Source organism: Gracilinanus agilis, chromosome 2, assembly GCF_016433145.1.
Source record: "Gracilinanus agilis isolate LMUSP501 chromosome 2, AgileGrace, whole genome shotgun sequence".
In the NCBI taxonomy this organism is placed as follows: domain Eukaryota; kingdom Metazoa; phylum Chordata; class Mammalia; order Didelphimorphia; family Didelphidae; genus Gracilinanus; species Gracilinanus agilis.
The window spans coordinates 463,384,880-463,398,303 of NC_058131.1; the positions used below are offsets into that span (position 1 = coordinate 463,384,880).

Below are 13,424 nucleotides of genomic sequence, written 5' to 3' on the forward strand. Positions count from 1 at the left end.
GGATGTGGACTCGAAACTACCACACCAATGCAACTACCAACAATTTGGAAATTGGTCTTGATCAAGGACACATGACAAAACTAGTGGAAATGCGCATCGGCCATGGGTGGGGGGAGTGCGGGGGGGGGGTGTAGGGGATAAGAGGAGTATGAATCAGGCAACCATGTTAAAAATGTATATTAATAAATGTTAAAAAAAAACAAGTTAGAATGAATTCTAAAGAGGATAATAAGAATGAGTTCATTTATTTCACTTCAACATTTGTTAAGCTCCTACTATGTGCCAGTATGCTTGGTGCAGGCAATAAAAAGAAAAACAGAACAAAACAGCCCTATGCTTAGGGAGCTCACATTCTACTTGGAATGTACAACAGGCACGTATAATCACAAGTAAATATAAAACAATGGTGGTTCAGGGGAAGGGATCTAGCAGCTTGGGAAGTCAGAAAGGTTTCTTATAGAAAGGTAGCACTTGAACTGAGCTTTTTAAGGATCAAGAGATCTCAAATGGTAGAAGTAAAGAATGTCTCAAAAAGAATGTCAAAATAATGTCAAAGAAGTATTGGCCTTTTAACTGGTCTTTGTGCCTTTTTTCTCAAGCATGGAGTTGTCCTGTGCAAAAAGATGAGGGAATGATGTTCATGGGCACCAATAAGTTTAGACCAGTTTGGCTGGAATGCAGAATGCATGAGACTGAATAAGGAGTCTCTAGACAGGTTAGAGCCAGATTGTGGAGAGTTTTAAATGCCAGAAGCATTTGTATTTTTATTCTAGAAGCACCTGGGGTCACAGAAGTTTCTTGAGCAAAGGAGCGATGTAGGTAGACCCCATACTTTAGAAATACCAATTTGGTAGTGGAGGTGGTTTGGAAGAGAACCTGGATACCCAAAAGTCTTTTAGTAGGCTTTTGTAATAATTTGGGCAAGAGGTGATGTGGGCCTAAACTAGACAGATTGTGAGATGATAAAAAAATTGGAAACAATGTCAAAGAAGTATTGGCCTTTTAACTTGTCTTTGTGCCTTTTTTCTCTCCTCACCAATCCATCCTCCACACATACCAGATTAGCCAGAGCGTGAGTTAACCATGTCATTCCCTTACTCAACAAAACCCCAGTGTCTCCTTGTCATTCCTAGAATCAAACACAAACTCATTTGTTTGGCTTTCAAAGGCCTTTAAAACTTAACTCCAGTATCTTTTTCCAGCTTTATCATGCATTGTTCCCCTTCAGACACCCTACACTCCAGTCGAAATAGTCTTCTTGCTGTTCTTCACTCATGACTCTTCCTCTCCCCTCCTTCTGCTTTTATATAGTCTCTGCCACGGGCCTGGATTATACTCTCTCCTCCCCTAAACCTCTTAGAATCCCTATTTTCTTGAAAAGTTCAGGCCACGAGCCACTCTAGAATCTTTCTCAGCCCTACTAGCTTTTAGTGATTCCCTCCAAAATTAACATGCATTTCTTTGTTTATATTTTGTATATCCATATATATGTATGTACATATATATGTATATATATGTTATCTCCTTTAATGTAAGCTCCATGTTTTAAGAAGAGATTCTTGGTCAGCTGCAGTCTATATACTAACTGATTTCTGATACCCCTCCAACTTTTGAATTCCATGATGTTACCATTACTTAGAACCTTAAAAAAAAAATCTTGACATCAATTAGCTGCTGGAGTACTGGCAGTTCTTATCATCAGTTACTTCCTATAACATTAAAGGATTTTTAAAGTATAAAGACTGGATGCTTGGGGCAGCAGCTAGGTAACACAGTAGCTAGAGTACCCAGGTTGGCATGGGGAGGACCTGGGTTCAAATCTGGTTTGAGACACTTCTTAACTATATGACCCTGGGCAAGTCATTTAACCCCAACTACCTAGCCCTTGCTGCTCTTCTGTCTTAGAATTAATACCAAGATGGAAGGTATGGGTTTAAAAAAAATGTTTGATGTTAAAACCAGTGGAAATGGGCGTCAGCTATGGGGGGGAGGGAGGTCAGGGGGTGAAGGGGAAAGTAAGAACATGAATCATGTAACCGTGATAACTTTTCTAAAAAATTAAAATTATTTCTAAAAAATAAATAAATAAAACAAAATGTTTGAGGACCCTCGTTTCCTCAAAATAAAATAACTTAATGTGTGCCTCTATCTATATATGCCTTGGCCTATTCAACGAAAGGGCCATGAGGAAAATTCAAAACTGACACTAGATTAACATTGTAGGAATTCAAAGAAATGATCCTTGAGATGGGGAATAGTTTTTAAAAAGTCTGTTCAGCCTGACTTGTTTGAATCTTTGTCCTGACATGCTTTTCTTCACAAATATTTCAATGCCAAATCTGGTGTGTTTAATCAGTAAAAGCCTACCACCAAAGAAGCGTATCATGTTTTCCTTAGACACTTAAATCCTTCAAAGGTCACTATGTCTATTTCAAAAGCAATAACAAGTATCCTAACTCCTACATAGCTAGTAAAACAAGAGAAACTAAACATTAATTACTGAATGAATTTTCATTACCAATAAATTAAATAATTCAGTGCAGTGGCAGATTTCCACAATGGAAGCCATAAACTCACAGAAAGACATACTTGGAAATGATTTCCTTAGACTTTTTAATCCAAATTAATGCCATTAATCATATAGGGATAAATCTGAATAGATACTCATACTTAGAAAGGAAGCTTACATGTCAAGGTATGACCTCATATATAATTAAAATGTTTAAGAAGGAATCAATCATGCATCATAAGAAATGAGCAGGCTAATTTTTTTAAACTGTGGAAAGAACTACATGGGATAATGAACACTGAAATAAGTAGAACCAAGAGAACATTGCATATAGCTACAGATTTAATATTTAGAAGAATAACTTGTGAATGTCACATTCAGAGAATAAACTGAAAAACTGAAACATGAAAGATATATACTGTCTCCTTGATGATGCTTTCTATAATGTAGGGAAGCAAAGGAAGGGGTGAGACACTTGTAAATAAATTCTATTTTTAAAAAGAAAATAAAATATTAGACAAGGGGAAAAATAGGAATCAATCAGTCTACCTCATGTTCCTCAATGAGTCCCTTAGTCTTCCCTTTACTGAGTAATTTTTTCTCTTTATTTAGTTGCTTTTCAAGTTTTGATATATTTTCAGTAAGCTTTTTTTCCATTTCAATTTTTATTCGATAAATATATAAACATATTTCTTGATGAAGAACCTGCAAAATAAAATAAGAGTTATTCTTCTTTCCCCCCACTCTGCTCATCAAAGTTCTACTTTAATAAAGGTCAGCTAGAGTGTAACCTCTCCCTCCAGGATCTTTTCCTCTAGCTAGAAGTGACATCTCTCTCCTCCAAACTCATTGAGATCTTGGTGACTTTAATATTTTCACCTTTATATTCTAACCCATAATATAGCTATCTGTGGACATGCCTTGTCTCACCTCCTGAGTTGTAAGCTTTTCAAGGACAGATCAGGATCTAATTCTTCTTGGCATTTTCCACAACACTTAGCACAATTTTTGTTTAGTTGTGTCTGATTGTGACCCTCACAGACCATAACATGCTATCATCTCATACATCCCAAAGTCTGTCCAAGCTCATGCTTGTTGCTTCTATGACCCTATCTATCCATCTTATCCTCTGCCATTCCATTCTCCTTTTGCCTTTGATTTTTCCCAGCATGAGGGTCTTTTTCCAATTAATCCTGCCTTCTCATTATGTAGCCAAGGTATTTAAGCTTCAACTTCAGTACCTGACATTCCAGCAAAAAGACTTAACATCTTTATGTACTGACTGATTTGATCTCCTTGATGTCCAAAGGACTATCAAAAGTCTTCTCCAGCACCATTTGAAAGCATTGCTTCTGCAGTATTTAGCTTTCCTTAAGAGTCCAACTCTAAGAGCCATACATTGCCACTAGAAAAACCGTAACTTTGACTATATGGACCATTGTAGGCAAGGTGATGTCTCTGCTTTTTAGTAAGCTATGCAGATTTGCCAGAGCTTTTCTTCCAAGAAGTAAGCGTCTTTTAATTTCATTACTGCACTTGCCATCTGCAGTGATCTTTAAGCACAATTGCTTCTATTTGCCAGGGAGTGATGGGATCAGTTGCCAGGATCTTGGTGGTGTATTTATGTTAATCTTCAAGCCAGTTTTTACAGTCTCCTCTTTCACCTCATCAGAAGCTTCTTAATTCTTCTTCACTTTCTGCCACCAGAGTGGTATATCTATATATCTTAGATTCTTAATATTTCTCCCAGAAACCTTAATTACATAATTAAACTTTTTAGCCATTCAATAAAAACTTATTAATGAATGAATGAATAGATCAATCCCAGACACTATTTTTATCTAGTAAAAAAAATTTTTTTAAACCATATCATAATTATCATAGAGCTAAGAGGGAGCTAAAGTAAAAACATCCTCATTTCTCTAGGAAGGACTACACTTAATACTATACCAAATGATAAGGATATTTTCCTTTTATTTTTAAAAAATGAAAAAAATATTGTTTTGGCCAATATAATAACATATAAACCTTATGGATATCTCACCTCCCATTCTTTAGAGAGCTCTCTGCTTATTTGTTCTAATGATAGCTTTTCATCAGGAGGTACAATATTTTTTAGTTGTTCAGCAGCTTTCAAAAACTTGTCCAAACTTTTACTGTTTAAAATGGCTAGAATGTCCTATAAATAAAGCATATAACAAATACATGAAAACCACATTATGTGCAAAAAGATAAGAAACCCAAAAAAGCATCAATAAAACATTAAACCATAAAACAAACAGAAGAAAATAAAAAGATACTTGAAAGGGATACAAATAAAAAAAGGAAATTTTGTTACAACCATGCCAAATTTAATAAAAACGAAATTGTATATAAAAAAGCTTTTCTTTGTATTTTGAAATCATGTAGACAATGTTAAATTCATAGTTAGAAATTTATTTTAAACATTAAAATAAGTTGGGAGCAGCTGGGTGGCTCAGTAGATTGAGAGCCAGGCCTAGAAACAGGAGGTCCTAGGTTCAAATCTGGCCTCATATACTTCCCAGCTGTGTGATCCTGAGCAAGTCACTTAACCCCCATTGTCTAGCCCCTACTGCTCTTCTGCCTTAGAATCAATACACATTATTGATTCTAAGAAAGAAGGTAAGAGGTTGTTTTTTAATTAAAATAAATTAATAATGACATTAACATAAAAAGCCATTCCGCTATCAGTATCTACTGTTTTTAGAAAAGTCAGTACTTAAGTTCAAGAAGACTGTGAGAGTATGTTATCTGTAGCATGTTGGAAGAATTATATAAATACTTCCCTTTGTAAAGAGAAGCCAGTATTATATCTCATGAGATTAGAGGAGGTTCTTTCTGCAAAATACCCATTTCTCTACTAAAATGGTATAGTTGAAAAACAGGAAAAATACTAGGGGACATCATGACATTCAAAGAAATGAATTTTAAGAACCCTATGGAAAATTAAACATATAGCTGTGATATTATGTCAGAGCAAATAAAGGGATGGGAAAGGCAACAACAGATAACATTCTCTGTAAGCTTTTGAAATTATGAATAAATGAGTTTGCTACATAAGTAATAAACTGTAGAGAATGTGTGGAGGGTTGGTTTAGTGGTAGTTCTACTAAGAGAGATCAGACAGGCAATACTATACCAATATAATCTAATTTTCAATTTGGGCTATTTCTCCTTCCACCTACGACCCTTATCTTCCTATTTCCCTCCCACAATGAATTCTGAATTCTCCCCTATATCCCTTTTCCTCATTATCACTAGATATTAAGCACTGGCTAATGTCTGGTAAGGGAATATCATAGATTCTCCCAATACTACCATTATTCAGTGACCTGTCCTTCTTTGTGCTTCATTCAATCCATATTCATCAACCAAACACAATTCTGGTAGTTCTGATCTGCTGACTCTTTCCTTTCTCACTGAGTTCAGAGATTAATTCAGGCTCTCCATCTACCCCAAATCCAGCCTTCATACAAAGAGACTTCAACATATATATGTATACTCCCTCAAACATCCTAACTTCTTACTTCCTCAACTTACTCATTTCCAATTCCTACTCTTCTACTCCTTCTCAGCTATCCATAAAGATGGCCATATCCCAGAACTTGTCATCATCCACAAGTGCGTCACTTCTTTGCTCATCAACTTTAAAATTTCTTTACCTTATCATAATGTTTTTTCATTCTAGCTCCTCCCCCCATTTCATGACTCTCTATTCTTAGTCTTTGCCATGACTTCTAATCCTCTCATGCCTCAGTACTTTCCCCAGTCATTACTCCTACAGTGGCAATACTCTCTTCCCTTCACCATGGTGAACCCTCTATACTAGAGTCTCTTGCTCTATCTTTTTTTTCCAGCCATGCCTTGTCAATCTCAAACTCGACTACTTCCACTATCCACTTCTATTTGCTATTATTCATGCACTATTGAAATAAACTAGAGAAAATCATGATATTATGCTAAAACTGGATTCACTATAAATTTGTTACAGAATCCCCCACCTGTGCCCTCATTACAAGGCAATCTTCTTTAATTGATACACTCCTTGACTCATCATAGCAGCTATTCCAAGTCTTTTCATCCCCCTCAAACCTGCCACATGACTCCTCCTCTCCATATCTTCTCAATTGATAACCTTGCCTGATATTTTACTAAAAAACTGGAGGCCATTAGCTGAGAGCTCCCTCTTCTCCATACCCCATCTCACATCACCCAGATGTCTTCTGCTATTATCACATAGGAAGAGGAGGCCCTTTTCCTTTTATGGCAAACCATTCTACATGCACCATTTATCCCATTCCATCCTGTCTTCTCTATCAAATTACTCCCTTCTGGTATCCCCATTCTCTCATTAATCTTCAATTCCTCTCTTTCTACAGGCTATTTTCCTGCTGCTTACAAACTCATTCATCTCTCATGCATCTCAAAAATAAAAATAAAAAACTAACCCTTGTTCGATCCATCAATCATTTACATCTCCATTTTGTGGCTAAACTACTTGATAATATTCTCTGAAACCACTGCCTCTACTCTCTCTCTTTTCATTCTCTTCTAAACTTTCTGTAAGGTGGCTTCTAAATCTCTTTCAACTGCAATTGTTCTCTTCAGAGATACCAATGATATCTTAATTGCTAAATCTAATGGTCTTTTCTCAATCTTCCTGCTTCTGGATCTCTCTGAAGCCACAACATTGTCAATCACACTCTTCTCCTAGATATTCTCTCCTCTCTGGGTTTTTGGACATTGCTTTCTACTAATTTGCCCCCCATGTCTACTGCTCCTTTTCAGTTTCCTTTATTGGATCTCCATCCAGATCATGGAAACAGTAGGTATTTCCCAAGAGTCTGTCCTGCCCTGCTTCTCTATCTCACTTGATGATATCATCAGCTCCAATGGAGTCAATTGTCAACTTTATGCAGATTTTCTCCAGTTCTATTTATTCAGATTTATAAACATCTCTCCTGATCTCCATTCTCCCATCTACAATGGCCTATTAGATAGCCTGTGTACATCTTAAATTCAAAATTTCAAAGCTGGACTCGTGATCTTTCCCTCTAAATCCTTTCCTCTCCTAAATTTCCCAATTACAGAGGCAGCTAGGATGCTAAGTAGATTGAGAGCCATGCTTAGAGATGGGCAGTCCTGGATTTAAATCCTGCCTCAGACATGTCCTAGCTGTGGTCAAGTCATTTAACCTGTACTGCCTAGTCCTTACTGCTCTTCTAACTTGGAACTAATACATGGTATGGACTCTAAGACAGAAGATAAGGGTTTAAAAAAATAAACTTAACTTCCCCAATTATTTTTGATAGCATCATCATATAATCAGTCGCCCAGATTTGAAATCATTCATGTGTCATTCTCAACTCTCACACCACATATCCAGTCTGTGGCCAAGTTCTGTCATTTCTTCCTTTGTGACGTCTTTCAGAGAGGTCCCTTTCTCTCCTCTTAAACAATCACTACCCTGCTACAGACCCTCATCACTTCATGCGTAGACTACTCCAATAGCATTTTCATTATCTCCCTAACAAAGTCTCTCCCCACTCCAGTCAATCCTCCACCTAAGAGCTAAGGCTATCTTCTTAAATTGCAGATGTAACCACATCCCTCCTCTACTCATTAACCAAATAAACTCCAAATTAAGTCTAGGATCAAATATAAAAATCTTTTTTAAGCTTTTCAGGCCTTTAAATAATGTGGCCACTGGAAGCTTTTATATAAAAAATCAAGTTTAGCACAAATAAAGGGAACCATAATTGAAGAGCAAGAATGACATTTTTAAGTGGCTTTCCTTATTGTGATTGAATAATAACTCTGAATATTTATAAAACTTTCACAATCACTACCACATTTGATTATCACAATAATCTTGTGAGTTGGGTATGTGGCCTTGGACAAGTCACTTTGCCTTTGGACCTCAATTTTATTATCCACTAAAATGAAGGCAATGTACTAAATGGACTCTGAGATACCTTTCCAGCTCTAGAAGCTCATCCTATTATGTATGTTTCACAGATGAGAAAAATAAAGCACAATTAAGTGACCTGCCCATGGTCATACAGTCAATTTCAAGACAGGACTAAGACTATGAGTCAGGTCACCTGATGCTTGAATGCTATTCCACCAATATTTTCCATTGCTCCACTCAATATTTTTAAAAGGGTTACATTAAAATCTAAATTTTTAAAAATTAAAAAAATGTATTGTTGAAATGAATATTTTTAAAGAAATGTAATTTTAAGTCACTTAACCTTCTGTTCAGAAAGAAATTCACCCTAGCCATAAAAGGCAATTAATAACAGACACCTGTGAGTTTGAAGGAAAATCTTTAATGGAATAGTCCAAGAATCTCTCCTTAGATCTATGAAGTTTAGCAGTTTTGCATAATTGAATAAGGCATAGATGGTATACTCATTGAATTTGTGGATGAACATAAATCTGGGAAGGAAAAACTAATATTTGTTGATGCAATCAGGATCCAAAAGAATTTCAACCATATTCCATTGGACAGAATCAAATAAAATGAAATTTAATGGGGTGGGAGGAAGGAGGGAAGGAAGGAAGGGAGGGAGGGAAGAAGGCAGGAAGAAAGGAAAAAAGGAAAAAGGAAGGAAGGATTCTGGAAAACTTCAAAAGGTTAAAACAATATAATGGCACAATAACAAGTTTTGTTTTGTATCTTAATTTTTAAGAAAAATAAATACAAATAAATATTCTGCAAGTTATGGTAATAAATTCCCACCTTTTTTTGTGAAACCAGGTTACTAGAGTTCCCTTTTGATCTAAGGAGTTGCTGAGCCTTTGTAATATCTGATTCAAGTTCCTTCTGTGACTTTCCAAACTTAGTCCTAACATCTATTTCCAGAGAAGTTTCATATGAGGCTTGTAAGACAGCATCTAGCTCTGCCATGTTATTCTGTTAAAAAAAAAACATTTTAAAATGATTCCCATTTCACCCATTTTCTTAAAGGGTTCACAAAGAAAACAAAGAGAACAAGTTTTTCATCTAAACTTTATATTTTTTCCAGGATTTAGCACAATCAATTCAACAAAAGTATCTATTTTGGCTTCCTTCATATATCAGTTAAAATCTCTCCTTCTATAGGAAGCTTTTCCCAAAACCTCTTAATTCTAGTGATTTCTCCATGTTGATTATTTCCAATTTACTCTGTCCATTGCTTACAGTACACTTTTGTTTGCATGTTTTCCTCTTTAATAAATTATAAGCTCCTCAAGAAGAAACTTTTATTACTTTTCTTTGTACAGTAAGACCTCATTTTATGCAACCAATAAAGATCTTTCTTGTAAGTTAAAAATTGTGTAGAATAGCAAATCTCATTATTTAATAAACATTTCTTATGCAAACATACTTAGGCACTCAACGACTTTTCTTGGGCTTATCAGAGCTACCAGCTTCACTACTTTTAACAACCAACTAGCATTAATGAAACAAAGAAAAGCCCTACTCCGACATGGACTTGACTTGCTACAAGTGAAAATTCCCGACAAAGTCTGATTTGGAAACTATTTGACAAAAAAAGATTTAATGGCTCATACTAATGCTTCTGAGAGTGAGAATGAGCATCACTGGGCAAAGTGTTGCAAGACTTTATACACCACTTCAGTGCCTAAGTAAAATTTTTTATTTTACATATTTTCCTGCCTTTACATTTTTTGATTGCCAGTTGCATATACCTGAATTCATGTGTGCTAAATTTGTATAAAACAACATCTTACAATATACTCAAGCCTTAGAACAGTACCTGGCACATAGCAGATTCTTATTAATGTTTATTGATGACCGGCTGCACAGTGAGAGGAGAGTTTGATGGAGTGTATTCAAAGTCAGCTTTAGAGTCTGGAAGTCTTGGCTTCAAGTTCTGCCTCTGATATACACTACCCTTGTGACCACTGGCAAGTCACTTAAACTCTTCATACTCCAGGCACGTGCTAAGATATTACAAACAATGCCAATCTGCATGAGAGAATTTCTACTTAATGAAAATCAGAGGCCAAAAATTGTGCAAGGTACAATGAAAGGGATTAGTGTTATAAAGATGGATAATATAAGAGTCCTTACTCTCAAGGAGCTTACAACCTAATGGTGAGAGAAAAGGACAAGTTCACAAATAACTGACCTACAAGGAAGAGGGAGAGGAGGACACAAGAGAGATCCCCAACTTAAATACCAGCAAAATTTTGAGGAAGAAAGGATACTGAGAGTGGTTCTTTATGGAGGAAGCAGCTAAACTGCTTAAAGTTAAGGGGGAACTTCAACAGGTTAGGGTTCATAGTAGACAAGGGAAACATAGGAACATGGGGAAAATGGGGTTTAGAGTGTCCACACCATGATGATCAGAACATAGCACAGGAGAAAAAGAGCACTGATTTTGGGTTTAGTAGTTATTGTTGTTTAGTCATTTTAGTTGTGTTTGATTCTTTGTCACCCCATTTAGGAGTTTTCTTGGCACAAATATTGGAGTAATTTGCCATTTCTTTCTCTAGTTCATTTTACAGATGAGGAAGCTATAGAAATAGAATAAAATTACTTGCCCAGCAGTATGTGGGGGAAAATTTGAACTCAGGAAGATGAATCTTACTGACTCCAGGCACAGAACTCTATCCACTGCACTACCTAATTGTCCTATATTCAAATCTTACCTCAGATACTGAGTGGATGACCATGGGTAAGTCACTTACCCTCCTCTTTGAGTTTCTCATCTGTAAAACAGGGGGTTTTAACTGGATGGCCTCTGAGTCTCTTCCAGCTCTAGAACTATGATCCTCCTAAGTTTGCAGATGAGGAATTGGAAGCCCAGGGAAATCAGGCGACTTGTAACTGGTATCATTTATTGGAAAAGTCAGGATTCAAACTTAGGTCTTTTGACTTCAAATTCATTGTTCTTTTCCCTACTGACTTCCCCAAGACATGGAGATGGGAGAGGGCTTAAGGAAATACTTAATAAATTGTAGTTAGGCAGTCAATAAACATTAATAAGCACCTGCTATGTGCCAGGCACTTTTCTAAAGACTGAATATACTAAAAAGGACTTTTAAAAATCTCTGTTCTTGAGGAGTTGACAATCTCTCAGGGGAAATGATATGCAAACTGGTTAAATTTACTGGTTAAATTAAAATTTCTTTCAAATAGTAGCTCATTCTTTTATATAGATTTTAATATATTTTTATTAACAAAGCAATAATTATTTAAACAAAATATAATGTAAAAATAATAATATGCATAGAATTTTAAAAGAATGGTAGCATCTTCTTTTTCAGAACATTAAGAACTAAAGATAATATAGTTAGAAAATATACTATATTAGAGACCTGAACTTTATCTTTTGCTTCTTTTATCTGTGTCTGGAGTCCAGATGTATGGAAATGCTGGAGGAGCGCCTGGCTTAAAATATTTTTTGCTATTATTTCTAGTGCATTTTCTTTCCTAGTCACGAGTTCTTGATACATAGATCCTCGGGCAATCAGGTTCTATCAAAACAAATGACAACATAGTTATGTTCAACATTAATCCAAATTAAAATCATTCTAATCCAAAGACATAAAAGATGAATCTAAAATCCAAAATGGTAAAGCTTTACATAATAATGTTCTGAGTGTTCTTTACATTTTCTAGTTTGAGAAAGCCTAAATATTAACACAAATTTGACTTATGCACATACCATATACCACTTTGTAAGAAGGAAATTATTAATTAATAATTAAGAATATATTCAAAAATATCTTTATAAAACATATCTTTATTATTCAGCTTCTAAAAAACATCCTGATCCTTTTCATGATAAATCAACTCAAAATTACATCTTTTATAATATAGATATATCAGTATAGTACTAATTACAAGTAAAATAATGTTACTTAAAAGAAAAATCATCAACATTAATTCTAGGATCAAAGATTTAAGGCTAAAACTAATTTTAGTTTAGAAACCAGGTCCCAAATAGGTAATGGGACTTGACTAAGGTCACACAAGTAGTTAATGGACACCATCATAGATGCTAGAGCTGAAAGACCTGAGAGACCCTCTAGTCCAATCCACTCATTTTACAGACAAGAAAACTAGAGTTCACAGATGTTTAATGACTTTTTCAGACCCCAGTTCTCAAAGCTATACAAATTCTCCCCATATATTTACCACAGAAAATACAGATAGATTGAATATACAAATTAAGAAATGGGGACTTGCAAAGGGATTATTTCTTATTCTTATTGTAGGAATTTTCCATGTTGTCAAAACTGTGGCATCCATGATCCTCAGAGGGATCAAAGCTGCCTCACAGAATCAACTGCCCTCAATTGCCCCCTCTCCTGGAGTTCTGGGGGGCACTATGGAATTCTGCGAGGCAGCTTTGACCCCTCTCAGGATCATGGATGCCACAAAACTCATGCCTCAATGGTTTTATGAGGTGGCTGAAACTCAGTTAAACTTTCAATTTTACTTCTTCCCCAAGACAGCTGAGAGTAATAGCTACTGCAGCATACTACAACATCCACTATTCACTTCCCTGCTTCTCAATGTGTTCATTACCTAGAAATAAAGGCAGAACCAAGTCCCAGGAAAGAAAGGGTTTGTGCTCCTCTACCAATAGCAGCAGGATTCCCCAGAATTAGTTAGTTATTAGTTATCAAATCCATGGCTACGTTTTCCATACACAATTGATAATGCTTTAAATTCACAAATAACACTTCCAAATACAATAGGAACCTAGACCTACTCATTCTCATTGCACTCCTGCATGAAGACCATTTTTTTCTAATTCATCTCCATTCCTTAGATAGGAAAAAAAATTCAAAACCAAAGGCACTGGCCAGACAAGGTGATGCATAATAGACTGTGATACTAAGGAAGATCATTTAGTTCTACTCACTTATA

The 13,424-nt window shown here is 35.7% G+C and overlaps 1 protein-coding gene across 1 annotated transcript in view; it reads right to left on the reverse strand.

The window, feature by feature from the left end:
* The window catches only part of SYNE2 (spectrin repeat containing nuclear envelope protein 2), a 419,774-nt gene that overhangs the window by 263,629 nt on the left and 142,721 nt on the right, over positions 1-13,424 (reverse strand). The window contains exons 21-24 of the mRNA XM_044664857.1: positions 11,864-12,022; positions 9,276-9,449; positions 4,554-4,688; positions 3,059-3,214 (exon numbers count right to left, since the gene is read on the reverse strand). Coding sequence (XP_044520792.1) covers positions 3,059-3,214; positions 4,554-4,688; positions 9,276-9,449; positions 11,864-12,022 — 624 coding nt within the window. The remainder of the gene's footprint in view (positions 1-3,058; positions 3,215-4,553; positions 4,689-9,275; positions 9,450-11,863; positions 12,023-13,424) is intronic.